The following is a 17,672-nucleotide window of genomic DNA, read 5'->3' as shown; positions in this document are numbered from 1 at the left end:
CACAATCTTCAAACTGCAGTAACTGGAAAATAGTTAAGTTGAATTTGGACAGTATTTATGAGCTAAGAGACCATTAAAATCTATCATGAATGAACTAAATGTCAACGATACAAACACTTCACAGGATTACACTTATTAGGGGATCTGGCAAATGAACTCAGGTAGATATTCCTATGACTTCTGGTATTGGTATCATCTTTCAAATGAAGTCAGGCAGATATTCTTATGACTTCTTTCGGTATTGAGGTTCTCCATCATCTTCTTGTGCTCTACTGGAGGCAACTGTCCCCCCCATGGAGTCGTGGGGTATGTGCAGACTTGGTGCACATGCCCATGCCTGGTCTGCCACACAGGTCATCAGCAGTGCCTTGTGCTGGGAACCATCAAGGTGTCAGCATGTCCCCTCCTGTTGCTTCTAGAACAGCAGCAGATGTAATAAAAAGGACCTGCCATGTCCCAGTAGATTTCAGTGGAACCTACAATACTCTGGTGGAGCTTGATATACCTCCTTACAAAATATATGAGGCATGATTGAGATGTCCCATATATCAAATGACCATGTGGGTGTTGTGATGGAACTGATCTGTCAGACTCTAAAAATCTAACATGAACCTGAAATATACTACATGGTCCTGACCAGAGATGTAGCCCCAAGGTGCCTCTAGTCTTCCAAATGAAGAGTAAAAGATGAGACATGCAAATGCAGGTACAAAGATAGAAGAAGAACTCTGTTGCATCAGTCAGTTTAAACATCTTGCTTTCTACCAAGAGTAAAAGTGGGCTGGAGAGAGTTAAGCTGGGTGAAATTGGCTAGCAGGGTATAATCATGCAAGCCTCTGGTGACTGCCTGGCATAACGAATCCATTCCCGTGCCTTGCCCAGAAGCTATGTGCATTCCTTGGATGCAACAGTTATTTAAAAAATATGCCTCATGGTGACTTCTTTCAGCTTGCCTTCTGCAGCCAACTGCATCGATGCACAATCCACTGCCTGAGTGCATCCTTCAGAATGAAAATGAAGAGTCAGTGATGTAGCCATGATAAAGAGGATGGAGACTATATGCTTTGTTCCACTGGCTGTTGTCTTTCTCCCCTGCTTCTGCCACACGTGGTCCTATCTCAGAACTGCTGCCCCATGCCACTGCAGCCCTTCCTCATGCTCTCCTGCCTGGGACTTGGCATGGCTGGGATTCACACGACAATGTTGCAGCCCTTCTTTCTTTGTGATCAAAGAAAGATCCTCACCTGCCTGATCTGTGGTCCACCAGCACCACCAAAAGAGCTTTTTTTTGTGTGGCTACAGAGAAAAAGCCACACTGCAGGGGCTTTCTCACACATCACACTTGCTTTCTGTAGGATCCTCTCTCAACTGAGCTTAACACACTCCCTGCTGCAATTTGAAGGTCCACTGATTAATGGAATGACCCAGTATTTATAGAGACCCAGCTCCAATGGGGCAAAACATGTCTGCACACAACTGTGAGGTAACCTGACTTGTTCTGTAAAAAATCTCACATTTGGATCTGGGAAGCTGAGTCTACTGTTTGTCCCATCATTTATCTGTATTTACACCTAACCCAAAGGCTAGTTTAACTTTGTAATATATTGATCTCACGTTGCAGCTCTACTCAATAAGAATTTAGTGTAGGGAGTTGAGTGAAGAGTCAGGGGAAAAATAAAAAAAAAATCAAAAAGCTCTCCCCAAACCTGTCAAGAAATGAAAATTTTCCATCATGCCCTGAACCCAAGACTAGATTTCTGCTTACTTCTCTCACCCAGAGTAATTTGGAGCAGCCTTATGTCTCCATACTTTGCAGGTCACCTTTACTCAGTGTGTCCTGACAGTCTACTTAGCTGATGGCAACACTGAAATGTGAAAACTCACTCCACACATTACATTTGACAGCTTTCAAAATTCATACATTAGAAGCGTATCCAACACACTCATTACATACATTGTACCTCTCCATATGATGTGCCTGGTGACAGGTTTTATAATTATGTCCACTGAACCACAGCAAATATATTTTTTTCAGATATTTAAGGTGAATTCTGGTGCATAGTTGAGGCCATCAACAAAATGTAAGAACATAAGGGTAACAGTAAAATTGCTTTGATTGTACCAGCTATTTGTATGCACTCATTTTATTTCCTAGTTTTATTTACATTGATGAGTTCAGTGAAATTCAGTCAAAAGCCACAAAAGGTTTTGTGCAAACCTTAAGAAAGTTATGAAAAATACTTTTCCAGTGCTTTCAACCTCCACACAGTTTTAGAAATATGCTTAACCCATAAAATTGTATATGCAAAGCCTAATGCATTAGATGTAACATTTAATATCCCTAAAATGTAAAATAACTTAATTCCACTCCATAAATATTATCCTAGGATGCCGTCTAGGTTGCTTTCCTTAACAATTAACATGATGCAAAGGCTTAGCAGTACAAGCAAGCACAAATCCAAATATGTGACATTTAATAAATGCTGAGGGCAGATTTGTATCATTCTATAATTTCTGAGCACCTAAACTTGTCTTTTCTACAATTCTCATCTAATATACAGATGAACTTATTACAGTATTTCCTCTTCCTGATTTTTAGCTCGTTTAATTTTCCACTTTCCATTAGCTAGATGCACTTCATATTAAGTGCTTTTCTTCCTATGTAAAACTATGATAATACATTTGGAAAATAATAGGGTGAGCATTTTTTTTGTCTTCATAAGATACTCTCCTACCAGAATATAAAGCTTCAAAACCTAATATTAGGCAAGCATCACAGCTATCATGCTCTCCACCATCTTCTATGGGCAAAAACTTTTCCAGGCATTGCTCAGTGTTCTTATGGGGTCTTAAATTCTGGTTATTATCATAAAAGAACCAAAATATATTACTATAATAGGAAACCATAAACCTTTCTGTGCTGTCACATTTCCAAAAATAAAGTAAAAAGCAAGTTATACATGCAGGATCAAGAAAAAATGATGAAGCTTTAGTAAACCATGTAAATATATGCTTAGTTTTAAGCATGCACTTAAGCACATGGTGTCAACACAGGCTGACTACATGGTTTAATACTGAACTCTTTGTATCAAAGAGTTATGATAGGGAGTGACATGGAAACGCCACCAGAGATGTACCCTGTAAACCAGAAACATAAAAGTGCTTCATCCACCTACCCTGCCAGCTTGAAAATGGTGTGATGTGTCATTGTCATCAGCTCTCATGGCAGAGATGTCCAGCTGGTGGCCACAAGATCCTGGGGCTATTTTCAGAGTCTCTGCTCGGTAGATCTTGTGTTCACTTGTAGCACCTTCTAATGGCTCCAGAATGTAGCTTTTGTTTTCAAATACAATGATTCCCCTGTCACAGAAGAGAATAGAGTAAGGTGCATGGTTTTCAAGAGTTAATGTATGATTGTCTACAACAGAGTTAAAACAGGTTTTAATAATGACAGAGTATGAAAAATCAAAACGCTGATTTACAACGTCAAGGTCGAGTGGGGCAGGAAACATCAAAGCTGTACATTTGTCACTGCAGCACGCTATACTTTAAAAGAAGCAGTGGCTCAAAGACAATTTTCCTCCTCTGAAGTGTTGTGCTGTAGAGCAAAATTATAGCTGTGTTTGATGTGTTTTCCACTCGCCCAGTGACGCGTTGCCGTCGCTGAGTGGAGTCACGATGCCCGTGCTTCTGAGGACCCATGGCAAACCAGAATGAACACAAAGGGGGGTGAAATGCTTTTGTGAGAAAAGATCTCGAGTGAAAGTATTCATTATGAGCTGCAGAGTGTGTTGCACCTTTTAAACCGAAGCCTGATGCAAGCATCAGTTCTGCCAGATGAAAGAGGCATTGCAGTAGCAAAATGGGCTATTAAACGTTGCACAGTGGGGCAGCAGAATGAAGCCCAGATATCTTAACCACTGGATTCCTGTTTAACTCGTTTTACTACCCAAAATACAATACACAATACAATACACCTGCTCTCTGAGGTTTTCAAAGATCTTCCATCAATGAAAGCACTCTTTTCCTCTTTCCCATGGTGGGAAACTTCCCATGGTGGCAGAGCCCTGGACCAGGGTATCCAGAGATGTTGTGGAGTCACCTTCTCTGGAGAGATTCCAAACCTGCCTGGACACCATCCTGGGCACCCTGCTGTGGGTGATTCTGCTGGAGCAGGGGGGTTGGAGGAGATGATCTCCAGAGGTCCCTTCCAACCCCATTCTGTGATTCTGTACACCCCTTTTACACAAGGATGGCAAACATGAGATGATCTCCAGAGGTCACTTCCAACCCCACCATGTCCCAGAGTAGGATTTATGGTACTATATGGCATAAAGTAGGATGATCTCCAACAATACCACTGGAATTAGTAATTATAACTGCAACTGTAGGACCTCAGAGTAAGAAGACTGCTCCACTGTACATCAGGACTTGCACAGCATAAGAAATCATGAAGGAGGATTACAGACAGGGCTCAGCTAGAAAATACTGTAAAAGAAATGAAATTTGTAAGGGAAAGGAAATTTGTAAGAGAAAAGGAATATTCTGTGCCTAATTTGCAAGTGTTTAACTTGCATCCTGCACATACTGCCAACCACACAGGAGGGTCCCTGATAATTCCTACACTGAGCTGGACATCAGGTTTTGTTGGTTAACTGTGTGGCCAGAGAAAAGCACAATTTAAACCCCATTTCTCTTTACTAAATCAGGGATAAGGGTTTGCTCATGAGCTGTTTTAAGCATTCATCAATTAACACTACACTGAATAGTGCACTGCATTACTAATTTCTTTCCTGTCTTTAAATTATGAAGGCATTAAGCCCTAAGCACTGGCAAAGGTTAAGCAGCAATAATTACAATCTACCTACCTGGAATTCCATGAAACTTTTAATTGGTTAAGGTATTCTTTCTCAATTCCTCCTCTAAACTGCTCTAAACTGTCTATACATGCTATTAAACAGCAATCACCTCCAGCCCAATGCGGGCTGTATTTTATTAGTGTGTCTTTTTGGGCTATGGGAAGTGTCTGTTCTTTTTATTTCTGTCTGTACTGCAACAAAGGTAAGATACTGGGAACCTTGTGAGACTGATCCATATCTCTACACAATTCTTCTGCAGAAAGCTAAAAAAAGAAGGAAAAAAAAAATAAAAGGGGAAGGACCCAGATGCAGGTTAATGGCAGCATAAAGATTGATTTCAAAATAAAAAGTAAAATTATTAGGAAAAAGCTGCCCTACCTCTTCTGAACTTAGCAAGATATGATGAAGAAACTCAAAGTCTTTGACCTCCTAACCAGTTCACTGAAATGTTCACTCCAAGCTGACTGCACAGTTTTGCTGCAAAACACCATCAGCATCAGTTCAGGCAAGCCAACAGATGAGCATGTCACTGTTAACTGGAACACCCAGAAGCCCAACCAGGCTGAAACTCAGGATATTAAAGGCTGTGCAACAGCATTCACAGGAGCCAGCTCTACTGATGTGAACCAAGCATCAGGCTCTGATAATTCATTTGGAGCTTCCCTGGCAAATCAGGTAAGATGTATTATTTTCCCATCACACAGGCATGCTGTGTGTGATAGATCACTGCTGGAAAAGCAGGACTGATTTATCCCAGCCACCCCTTCTAGCTCCAGCCAGGATCCACCACAGCATGCATGACATATGAGAGACCTCCAAGCAGGTCACCCCATGATTTGAGTAACCTTAAACCCTACTGTTCTAAATTATTTTCAGCTCTGCCTTATTCCTTGAAGAATTTAGGAAACCAGGACAACATATTCCCTTTACTATGATAATCAGCAAGGCTGTAATCAGCACAATCAAATAAGGATTGTTGCCTTTCCCTTTTGCAATTCATCATCTCATTTTGGAGGCAGCTGGAACCAGCAATGGAGGCAGAAGACTATTAGTCACTGCTTGAAATGGGCCAGCTTGACCATCTCCCTTTCCCAGCAACTCAAAACCCCCATAAAACCACAAAGGCTTTTATTTTTAATGTTAAACTTTACCCTGCTTAGAACATTAACTTTAAAAATACACACTTAAATGGTTTTCTTTAATTATTTAACACTAGAAAGGGAGAGACTTAGCAGTATCCTTTTAATGGGTAAAGTTATATTTTTTTTTTAAAGCCAGCATCTTTTTGTGACGAGTTCATAGCTGAAACATGCCACATCACTGCCAGGTTTCCAATGTACCCCTTGTATGCCCAGCTACTGTTGAAAATAACTAAATAACCATTTCTTTTTTTTACCCCTCATTTTCTTAAGCTGCAGAGGATATGGAGAAATGATCAGATACCAGAGTGAGTAATTTTGGTTTCTAGTGAGCACGCCAGAGTCAGGGCAGCCTGTTCAGCTTGTCACTGAGACTCCCATCCCAAGTGACAGCATGAGCCTTTAAGAACAGTTCCACCTTGCACATGGAGCAATCCATGGTAAAAAATATCTGCAGATTGGGCATAAAGGAAAATATACTTCTCATTTAATGCACACTTATCCTTTGAGTGCTGCCTACAGGATATCAGCACTTGGCTTGGGATCCTCTGTAATAAGATAATGAGTATCAAATATGAATTTTCTTGGCCAGCTCTCTGTTTTTGACTCATTTTCTTTTCCTACAATAGCATTTTCCCCCCGTTGATCAGTGCCAAGCACAGCACCTTAAAAATGTAACCCATCAAAAGCTACAGTTCCTTCCTCTTTTTTTTGGTGTGGTAGGATTAGATGAACAGTACCTACCAGTCACTCAGGACTAAGAATCTGATGCAAATAAAATAAATACAGAACTACTTTTTCCTTCCACTTTTGTCAGGTGTTTCAAAAACCCCTCTGTTACTCCCACAGCTTTTCTATGTCTTCCTATGAGCATGGTTCTCCCACACTCCTGAGTCAGTCCCCAAAGAACCAAATGGTCCAACTTTTCCATTTTTCAGGAGGCATTAATGTTAAATAATGTGTTTTCCAGTGTGGCAAATTGACAATATATTAAACTACAGATCCCAAACCAAAAGTGATACAAGAAACCCCAAAGGGGTTTCAACAACTCTGCGAGTACTTGAAAAGTGGCTATTTAAAACCAACTTCTACTAAAATCTATGGGTTTTCTACTGGTACATCTATCAGGCTAAAGACTACCAGAATTCCTGAGCTTATAAGTATTTGGGAAAAATTTCAATATAAAGAATACATATTTTGCTCTCCAGGTCTCTAATTCATGGCATCTGCTTTTTCCCCAGTCTCAAACCATACTGACACTAGGAAGTCACAAAGATCTTGCAAATGAGCTGGGCAGGAAAGAAAAGAGACAATTAAAATTTTCTCTAAAACTCCTGAGCTGTCTTTTTCATCACTGGGAGCAGAGAAGGAGTAAAAATAATTATATCTATACCATACAGCATGTCCAGACATCAGTTCACAGGCCCCAAGCCAACTGGAAGCAGCTTCAGTGTGGTCTTGAGCCTGAGCTCATATTTTACTCTACCTCTCAACAGGGTTTGAATCCTGCTCATGTCTGGTGATCAGCACCAAATTAACCACATCCACATTGCTGTTAATCAGCTCTAAACACAAGCAACTCATTGGTATTTGCCTACTGTACTCCATTATATGCCATATGGACACAGGGGGAATGTGTGTAGGAGATGCTCTATGATGGCAGAACTCTCCATCTCAAAGAAAACGAAATGAAAACATAATTTAAATCATTAATTTGCTATTAATTGCTGTTTAGCTTGCCAGGAATCTCTCCATGAGGGAAATGCAATTTGATGGAATAATTCCACTACTTAAACTGTCGATAAAGTCAAATGTGAATTTTTTTTTGTCCCTTAAAAAGGAAAAAACCAAACCAAACCCTAATGCAAGGCCAGTCGTATTTCATAAATCAACAGGCTTTAGGAAATCTCAAAATATAAATGGGATTTTTCTTTTCCAGCTTGTCAGCAGAAGCGAAGGCCCTGCCAACATAAACCATCAACACATACTTGTCTGAGAAATTGTGATGCTGAAGCAAAACTTGGCTTGGACAGCATTATATGAAACTGTTATATATTATTCTGCTGTACTGGACGGGAAAGTTGAAGTAAATCAATAAATCTGATATCCATGAATGCAATTAAACATTTGGTTTTAATGAAACTCAAAGTTGTACTCATTTCTAAACAATAATAATAAAAAGCTCTATTACCACTGGAAGAAGAATGTAGATGTTTCCAGTTTGTTAGAAATTAATTAGGCTGTAGAGGGTTGTCTTGCTCACACACCACATACATTAAGCACCATGAAAGGCTGTGCACTACTCGTGTGCCACCTAAAAACCTACAGGACCTTGGTTTCATCATTAGTGCTCCAGCTCCAAAAGTCAAGAATCTGACCCCATAGCTGTACCACTGATTTCCAGGAGATTTTTAGGTGAGCAGGTAACAGAATTGGGGCCTTGTGGCCCTGGAGTGTTGTTCTCATGATGCTGTTGATGGATGCACAGCAGTTACTCACTGGAGTATTTCTTACTGTGCATGGTATCAGAATGTGATCTATAAAGGGACAGGGCATTTTAATCTATTTTTCCTACACATTCTACATTCTTAGGACTTCCTCTAACAAACCCCCAGGCAAGTAAGCAGGAAAATGAACAAACAAGGGAGAAAATGAAGCAGTGAATGAAAACTTCAGTTTTAGTCTAATAAGCTGCAGATGAATACTATTGGGATAAATGAACACAATGATCTATCCATTATTTTGTAATGGGTTAGGTGATCTTTCTATATTTTCCAAATGGTCTGGTCCTTCTTTAATTTTTAAGGACAGGGAAATAGAATGGGAGCTGGACTCCAGAGGCAGCAGTACTCCTGTCTCCACCACTGCCCTGGGCAGCCTCAGACAGACAGTTCACCTCTTTCCACATCAGTTCCCCATCTTTAAAATGAAGTCAGTCTTAGGAACCCCAGACAGTAAATATCTGTTGATGAACAGCATCACATTAGGCCCAAGTAATACCTTTATCCTACTATACTGCACATCAAGATTCCATTAAAATAACAAGCCTGACCCAAACTGACAAAGGGCAACATCTCAAAGGAGGTTAAAGCAGGAGCATTATTGGGTTTACACGTTGCAGTGGTGGCAGAGGTGTTCTCACACAGACACATCATTACTCAAATACATTTTATTCCAGCCAATGCCTCTCATTAACCTGAAAATGCATTCTATAGCACAGTGTCTAAAACATAGTCCTACCCAGAGATTACTGCAGCACGCACTTAATCCTTTCTCAGCACAAGACAGATTTGTCCAGAGTGAATGCATATTGGTCTGCAAGTCTGATGCCTGGAATTTAAGCAGGGAGTTACTTGAATTGAAAGTGATAATGCAATTTCATGTCCAGCATTTGGGTTGCAAGAACCAGTAATTATGTTATCAGAGGAAGTGTCACATGGGAGCTCAGCTGGGAGAGACAAGACAGGCCAAGGGAAGCAGAGGGAAATGAAGAAGGGAAGAGATGTTGGCATCCAGGCCAGTTTAGTGAGCACATTTTATGGCACAACAATAAAAGAAGGCTTGATTCAAACTTGATCACCACATTAAGGCCTAGAGGATGCTTTTTCAAGTCATAATGTAGAAAAAGATTTTTAGTTTTAATTTAGGTGGTTTTATGTTAAGTGCTGTCAGACCCAGACTTGGTGGAGAAGGGTTCAGATCCTCTCTCATGCTTGTCCTGGCAGGAGCAGTGATGCTTGGGGGATTACTGTGCACCCAGGGATGGTGTGCACACAATCATCAAAGAATGGAGACAGTGTTCATCTGAGATCACAGAGGCAATGGTGATCCAGGAGCTGTTTGCCACGTGAACAGACAGATTACAGGAGCCATGGAACCCCAGAAGCTGAATGTCTTCTAACAGTAAGCTCCAAAACCTCCAGTAGTTTCATGGTCAGGTAACTTAGAAACCATGTGAGATGTTTATGTGAACTAAAAGCTCTTCAGAAAGCATGGAGAAAAAGCACATATCCAACCCGGTGCTTTTCTCAGCTGGGATTTTCTCCTAACTTCTTTTTTGGCTGAAATCTCCTCTTCTGTGGGGAGATCATGCTTGAGGAGTCGTGAGGAATTTAAATTTTTTTTTCCTCACTGGTTTCCTACTTCCATTCCTTTTTTAAACAGTTGATGTCTGGAGTGTCATATTTAAATCCCCTCTGCAGCTGACTGTGTCTGGGATGCTGTGGGTTCAGCCAGGCTGTTTGAAAAATGGATGGCTCTAGAATTGGCAGCCTGGTGCAGCAGAACTATGTGATCCCATTAAAAAAAGGCTGGCTGTCCAATCCTGGGGCCTTCTCCCCATCACTGCCACTGTGGACACAGCATCTTTCAGTTCCTGCTGGGGCTGGACAACGACTGAAACACTTTTTGTGTGTGTGAATGGGGTTGTTATCTAGCAATTGGGTAACTCTGAGGGATTCTTGGCGTTCTCAAGAGCATTTTCACCTTTCAGAAAGAAAAGGTTTCCTGTGAGCTCTGTGTCCACAAGCTACTGAGGCAATTCTGAGAGCAGCTCTCAAGCTCCCCCCACCAGAAAGGGAACTGCAGATGCTTTTGGAGCTGCACATCCCCGTGCCAGCATCCTCTGCCAGCCCCTGGACCATGGAGATTGTGCTGGAGATTTTTTTGTGTGTGTATTTGCTAGGTTCTGCACTCACAGAGAAAGTAATAGGGGCACAATCATTCAAGTCTATGCAAATTTATCACAGGAGATGTGTGTGGTGGCTACAGGCCACAATTATTTGCTAAAAATTTGAAAAGCCTCCGAGCTAGATAAACCAAAGTATTTCCTGAGGGCAGGAAGGAAATGAGTTTGTCATACCTTCACCTCCCCACAGGCCTGGAGAGTCTGATTGGCTTTCTTCTCCAGATGGAAGTGCCAGAAATCCTGATTACCCATTGTTCCCATTTTGTGCATTCAGCATTTACTGCCTCCTCTGTGCCATTCAGCTCTTCCTCTGGAGGAGGAGCCAGCAGGATACAGATTATGGCATGATTATATTCTCCTCTAACCTGCATTTTTGGCAGCTATCAGTGTCCATCCAGCTTTTTATGCCATTGTAATCCTACCTGAAATGAGGCACTCAGATGTTACATAGCTGGAATACATGTCTGGGTATACAAGTCTGCTTCTCACTGAGCTTTATCTCTCACCCCTTCTATCTGCCTGGAAAACATAAATTAGCCAAGCCTGTCTTAGTTTGCAGATATCACACTTGATTCTTCCCGTAGCTCATCACAGAGTAATCATGTCATATTTACAGGCTAATAACACATCTCAAATGCTCAGCCACGTGGCTGCCCTGCAAGAACTTCAGGAGGTCAGAGCAGAGTTGCTCCAGCTCAGCATCCCATCTCTGCCCAACAGCAGGTACTTAGGAGTAAGATATAAGAATATGACAAGCAAACCTCACTTGGTACCCCCAGCTCTGACAGCATAAGTATCAGGGACAGCCCTGGAGATGCTCCCCCAGCTCCCCTCCTCAAATTCTCATCTTTTTTGAATCTCCTGATATTTTGTCCATGGACACCCACCTGTGATCGTGAGCTTCACAGTGTGGTGAACAAAAAAAGTTCTTTCCTTTGCTCTAAAGTTTCATTTGACGTCTCCTAACTTTGGGTTTATGAGAAATATTTGGTAATTGTCCCCTTTTCAGCGTGACATTCACCCTTGTTTCATCATAGCCCTTTTCTCCATCATCTCCTTTCAAAAGTGACAAATCCTAGTCTATATTCTCTCCTCAGATAAAAGCTGTTCCATACCTTTGATCATAATTTTTGCCTTTCTCTGTGCCTCTTCTGGATATAATGCTTCCTTTTCTGAGATGGGGATGGGGAGGAGAAAATAAGAACTGCATGCAGAATCCAAGATGTGAGTGCACTATGGGTTTATAAAGTGGTAATGAGGGGTTTTGTTCTAACCTCTATTTCTGTCTCAATAATTCCTAGGATCCTTTTTCCTTCTTTGACTTCTGCTGAGCACTCAGGCATCAGAACATGCTGAAATGTGGAACCTATTCTTTATGACTAGTTTCATGTCTTTTAATGAACTCTCCTAAGCTGGTGGAAAAGACACAGTCCCTACCTATCCATGCCTGGAAGAGTGCCCAAGGAGCCTGTCTAGTAGGAGTGGGAGGATATTGGTGCTCTGAGATTTCAGTGAGCTAACAGCTTGCACTTCTTTTCATGAGATGTTTTTCAGACACTTAAACTTTAGTCCCTTGCAACAGCTGTGTGAGGTAGGTAAGAATCATGAAATGAATTTCACAGATGGAGAAACTGAGACACAAAGATTTGTACAATTCACTTAGAAACCATCCCAAAGCCAGGAGCAGACCCTGAGAATGAGACCAGTCCTTCTTTCCACTGGCTGCTGCAAGTGAAACGGCTCCTCCAGGGACCATCCTCATCCAGGGCTCCACGGCCACATGATGTCTTATATCTCTACCCCAGCAGCTTGCAGCCTTTTTCATGCCATGGAAAAACATGAGTCCCTACTCCAGCAAGTGGTGGGCAAGTACATTATCCTACCCTATCCTATCCTATCCTATCCTATCCACTATTCTTTCAAGCTGTAATACTAGTAAAGTTGCCAGTAAAAGTAAACCATGAACTACTTTTTGAACTGTCCTATTTCTCCTCATATTATTTCAGACTGGATCACATGCAGTAAATCACAAAATCATTGAACAGTTTGGGTTGGAAGGGACATTTAAAGGTCATTTAGTCCAACACCCCTGCAGTGAACAGGGACATCTGCAACTAGATCTTTCCTACCCAAAATCTCAAAGAACACACTGCCACGGTAATGATTTGGTGGAAGAGGTACATGGAGACCTGTGGGTCTGATTCTGGAAGATGCTTAGTGCTTCCAGGACCTCAGAGCAGCTACTTGGCATTTCAAACCACTTGGCCTTTTATTTCTAACCTGTTTTAATGAGAAGGTCTGGATGGTTCAAGGAGCTGACAGTGCATTATGAAGCCTTTCAAATAGACATCACTGGCTCAGATCAAGTCCAGGTAATGACTGGAAGTTATTACTATTGGCTATCAGGCTGTGAAATGAGTTTTGTGGAGTAAGTCAACAGGCACCCTTATCACAAACTCTTCTCACTCCTGGACACTCTCTTAACCAACCTCAGCAGGGAATGCAACAGCTAAATTGGTGCAGATACTGAGATATGTCCTCAGTTATTCTCCTACCAGAGCAAAACATGCATTGGCAGGGAAACTTATAAAACTTTGTACTGGAAAAAGGTCCTGCTACACTTTTCCTGTGGGGAAAGAGCCTAATCCTGTCAGCTTGCACTTTGGGGATTTATCTGCAATAGTGCCAGATGAGAGAAAAATATCACTGCCAGCATATGTTGCCTTGACATACCTGACTAGCTAAAACTGGGAAATGACTCTCTGAGCTTACCACTTCTAAACAGAGGACATTAGAGACAAAAGAAATTGCTTTTAATGTGGAGAAGAATGATTTCTCTTGAGAGTTCTCAATTTCATAAGGTAGCTCTGGAAGAAGATGATGCAGACCCTGTCCCAGATGCTGAGACTGCAAGAATGAGTGGTGAACACACCCTGCCATGGTCCATGCAAGGGGTTAATTAGAACTTGTTAAAGATGCCAAATACGTACTGAAACAGGCATAAACCCTCCCTCTCTATGGGAATGAGCCACAGGAATCCCACCCACTAGAGTAAACAGGGAGAGGGGTCCTGGTGACCAACTGTTTGCTGCTGTCTGGCCCAGAGCTCCATTACAAATGCCTTGATAACACCACTACTGCACAAACTGCAAAATCAAGGGAAAAAAGGCTCCAGCTACTCACGCTGTTTGTAGATAAATTAAACAAACCCAGAAAAGGTTGAGACAGCTGGAAATCTGACAGGAAAACTGGGTTTTCCAGGGAGAACGCTAGAGCCAATTTACAGTTAATTACTGTGATTAGGAACAGCTCTGTGAGTAAATACCAGTCTCTCATTGTCCAAGTAAGGAAGATAATTGTTTCCTGATCTGTGTCCATTATGGATTTAAAATGTTGTCAGCCTGTTCCTTCCTCAAGCTTGGAAGAGGTTTGGTTTTCAGCAATGTGAATCTGTTACTCTTCTGCTAACAAGGAGCTAAAACCTTAACGCTGAGCATCATACCTACCACAAAAGCAATTTATTGAGCTCCACAGCCATATTTACAAAGCAATCTCTCCTAATGATGAGGCTGCTGGACAACGAATGTGTTTGCAGCTGCAAAGGTGTCCTGCCATCCCTGGTGAAACAGCTTGGAGGACAAGGAGAACTGGAGGGTCACTGGGCACTGCCAGCCCCAAAATGTGCCAAGCACCCTTCTGCAAAAGGGTACAGGGAAGGGTATAGCAAGAGAGCAAGGGACATCATGGAAACCCCCCAAACTGCACTATCTATTTCATCTATTTTATCTTTTTTTCTCTTTTCTTCAGAACAACTAGAGTAAAAAATGTTTTTACAGAAATTTCACCAACAGTTGAAAAATGAAGATCATTAAAAGGCAAAACTCAACACGTACTAGGATGGTTTCTTAAGGAGCTCAAGGATTGCTGAAATTTTGGCTCACCTGAGTCCAGAGCAGGTACTGAGACTGACTGAGGAGTCGGGGTACCCTTGTACATTGCCGTGGTAATAGCAGTGACCCTGTTTGGGAAAAGAGAGAAAACACCTCAATAGTAAGAAATGCTCTTTGCTCTCAAGCTTTCTCATGGTTTTCCATCCCCTTTATTCCAAAGCAATGAACAATTTCAGGCAACAGCATTCAGAAACTCACTGACATCCTTTTTTCCTTTCCCACTAAATATTCACTGTATTTAACAGTCCAAACAGTTCCTGGGTGTCTTTTAAATCTCAAGGAGATGGGGAGGGTTTGGTTTGGGTTTGTGTTGGTTTTATTTTTTTAAAAGAGACTCAGTGGTGTTTAAATTGCCTGACTGACCACCTTTTCCTATGTTATTTTATTTCAGCTACAATACAGAATACTAAAATCAATCAGAGGAACAAATCAGCTGAAACATTTTACTGCTTTCTGTGGAGACACATATTTGTACTTAAGGTCATTTACATCTATGTATGTCTATAGGAGGTAGCTGCATATAAAGAGAAGTATAAGAAATGAAGGGGAAGGGAAACAGGTTGGAAAGGAAACCTTTTATTGAATTACCCAACCGAGTGGCTGCATGTTATTAAGAACAACCCAGAATAAAAGAGTCTTCTATTTTGAAAGGCAACAATCCAATTTCATTTTGTGGCTAGGTTATTGTATTTCCTTAATAATCCACTGCTTGCAAAAGGCACCCACAACAGAGATACTTTCTCAGCACATACACATATCTGTCTGGAATCAAGGTTAATTTTATTGTTGACTAAAGGTTATATTACATTCCCAATTATGTGACTGGCTGGAAAGTAATGATTGTGTCACGTCCAGCATTTCTTTTCTCATGGCTCCTTTGAATGCCACCTGGAAACTGAAAACACTGCTCTAAAAGGTTCCTATCTTATTAGTGCAAAGGAAAGTTATCACTCATGCCTCAACCTGACAGGCAACTCACTGTGCCTTTTTATTACTCAGTTCATTCACATCTATCTAGCTGCATTAATTAACCTTTTCAGTTTTGGGGCATGGCTTTCACTTAGAAAGCCTCACATAGCAGACTTCTAAAGACCACCTTGATTTTGTTAAAGAAAGCAATAGCCATGAAAATGCTGGGCATGATGGAATAATTCAGATAGGAATTTTCTGCAAATAAGGTTTTACCATGAAAAAATATTTGTTTAGAGCATTTGTATTTCCAGCATGGGCAACTGAACACAGAACGGCCACATCTGACTTTATAAATACAAATCTCAGAAGCTTTTGTCAGAGAAGGAAATGACAGAAACAGGGACACAGTGTTTTACTCTTGGGTATTTTTATCTTCAGTACTCATAAAAAGTCAGCAGCATATTAGCAAGGATAAACCCATGACAGAAGGGAGGAAGTCATAGACTGAATTTTGGGATGATTGCTTCAGCCACAGTTGCTACGGATGTCAAAATTTTCAGTGTGAGTGTATTATTTCATTATTTTACTATTCTCAGTTACATGCATTCTGTTGATGAGACACAAAAAAACCAACACTTCAGCACTGGTTTTCATACACTGAAACAGTCTAAAAGCTCTTCAGAAGACAGTCTTTGGGCTTCAGCATCACCAGTGCTAGGCAGAGTCCTCAGTGCAATAGGGAGGGCAAACTGATAGCTCACCCCACCCAGGCTGCTGCTGCAGCCTACCTGGCTTCATCAAGGAGTGAATTGTGGCCAAGGTCCTGATTTCTTTCCCTCCACACACACAACTTGCCATTTTATTAACTTGTTGCTCCTTGTTGTGGCCCATTTCACAGCTTCTCTGAGATACCCATGTTATATGATGGCAAAGTTCAGTACTGAAGAGGTAAACTTGTCAGACCATATTCTGCAATTGGGCTGGTAGAAAATTGATTTCTAGCTCAGTAGCTCCACTGAACTGCAGAATTTTTTAATTATATGTGGGTTTTTTTTGTCTCTTATCTTGTTTTTATTCCTGTAAACTAGTATATATAAACTTGATGACCTCCCAAAACCAAATAAGTTAAAAAAATGGCTTAAAAAAATGCTCTGCCCTTACTTGAGATCATTTAATACATATCAGCTTTTGACAACTGCGAATTTTTCAAGTGTTATAAACCAGAAAAAATAACCTAGACACTGACTCGTGTGCTAGAGAAACTCCTCAAGTGACAGCTGTACAAACCTGACTTGGTTTGACCTCCAAGCAGAATTTGACTAAGCAACTTCTCAAAGGGAAATTGGATTTGGTTTCAACTACCAACTATATTGATGTCCTCAGTGAAGAAGAGATATAAAAATAAAATCACAGAGACTTATCTTTCTTAAACCATATTGCAGCATTGGACCAGAAATGAATTCACTAATCTGTCAAAAAAATATTTTAGGCAGAAAAAATGCACTGTTAGTATTAATCACGACTCACTGCCATTATGAAAACAGCTTTTTTTGGTTTTATTTAAGGAAAGCCTACCCATCATTAGCTGTACACATACTCATGTTAACGTAGGTTAATCTGTCAAAGACTTCTGTGCTTCATTTCTTTCCTTTTACTTCCTTTAGGAGTCTATACAGCCTTCTAAAACAAATGACTATATTCTACTAAGCTGATTTTGAAGAAGATATGAGCATCCAGTATAAAAAAAAAAAAGAACACACTGAAAGCTTTCAAAACGATTGCTTTGCTTGGGAGGACTGGAGCTGTAATGAAGATGCTTTTTCAGAAGTAAAATGTTATGCATAGAAATAATAATGGCTTTCACTGAGACCAGCAAAGCCAATTATGGATGGGAACACAAAGCACGATGCCTCTTCTGACAGTGTCAATAAATAAATAACACAATATAACAAATTCTTTATGGGACTTCGGCAGATAAAAGACAAACTTTGTAATTAAAATTGCTGCCTGTGTTGATTCTAATTAAGGCATTCATACTGTCAGAGGACAAAAATGTTACTGCCTGAAAGTGGGGTTTATTTATAAAAAGCAGTTTTACCTACTGATTTTAACAAGGATCCTTTTA

The 17,672-nt window shown here is 40.8% G+C and overlaps 1 protein-coding gene across 1 annotated transcript in view; it reads right to left on the bottom strand.

Moving 5' to 3' along the window:
* ADAM12 (ADAM metallopeptidase domain 12) overlaps positions 1–14,703 on the bottom strand; it is a gene marked incomplete at its 5' end in the record, with an annotated part of 64,683 nt that extends 49,980 nt beyond the window's left edge. Inside the window, 2 exons of the mRNA XM_008949982.1 lie at positions 3,177–3,360; positions 14,627–14,703. Of these exons, the coding sequence (XP_008948230.1) occupies positions 3,177–3,360; positions 14,627–14,703 (261 nt within the window). The remainder of the gene's footprint in view (positions 1–3,176; positions 3,361–14,626) is intronic.
* Between the last annotated feature and the right edge of the window lie 2,969 nt (positions 14,704–17,672).

This window comes from Merops nubicus, unplaced genomic scaffold (genome assembly GCF_000691845.1).
Source record: "Merops nubicus isolate BGI_N331 unplaced genomic scaffold, ASM69184v1 scaffold21711, whole genome shotgun sequence".
NCBI classification, from domain to species: domain Eukaryota; kingdom Metazoa; phylum Chordata; class Aves; order Coraciiformes; family Meropidae; genus Merops; species Merops nubicus.
Note: the sequence above shows the minus strand (reverse complement) of the source record. Positions and strands in the feature narration are given on the sequence as shown.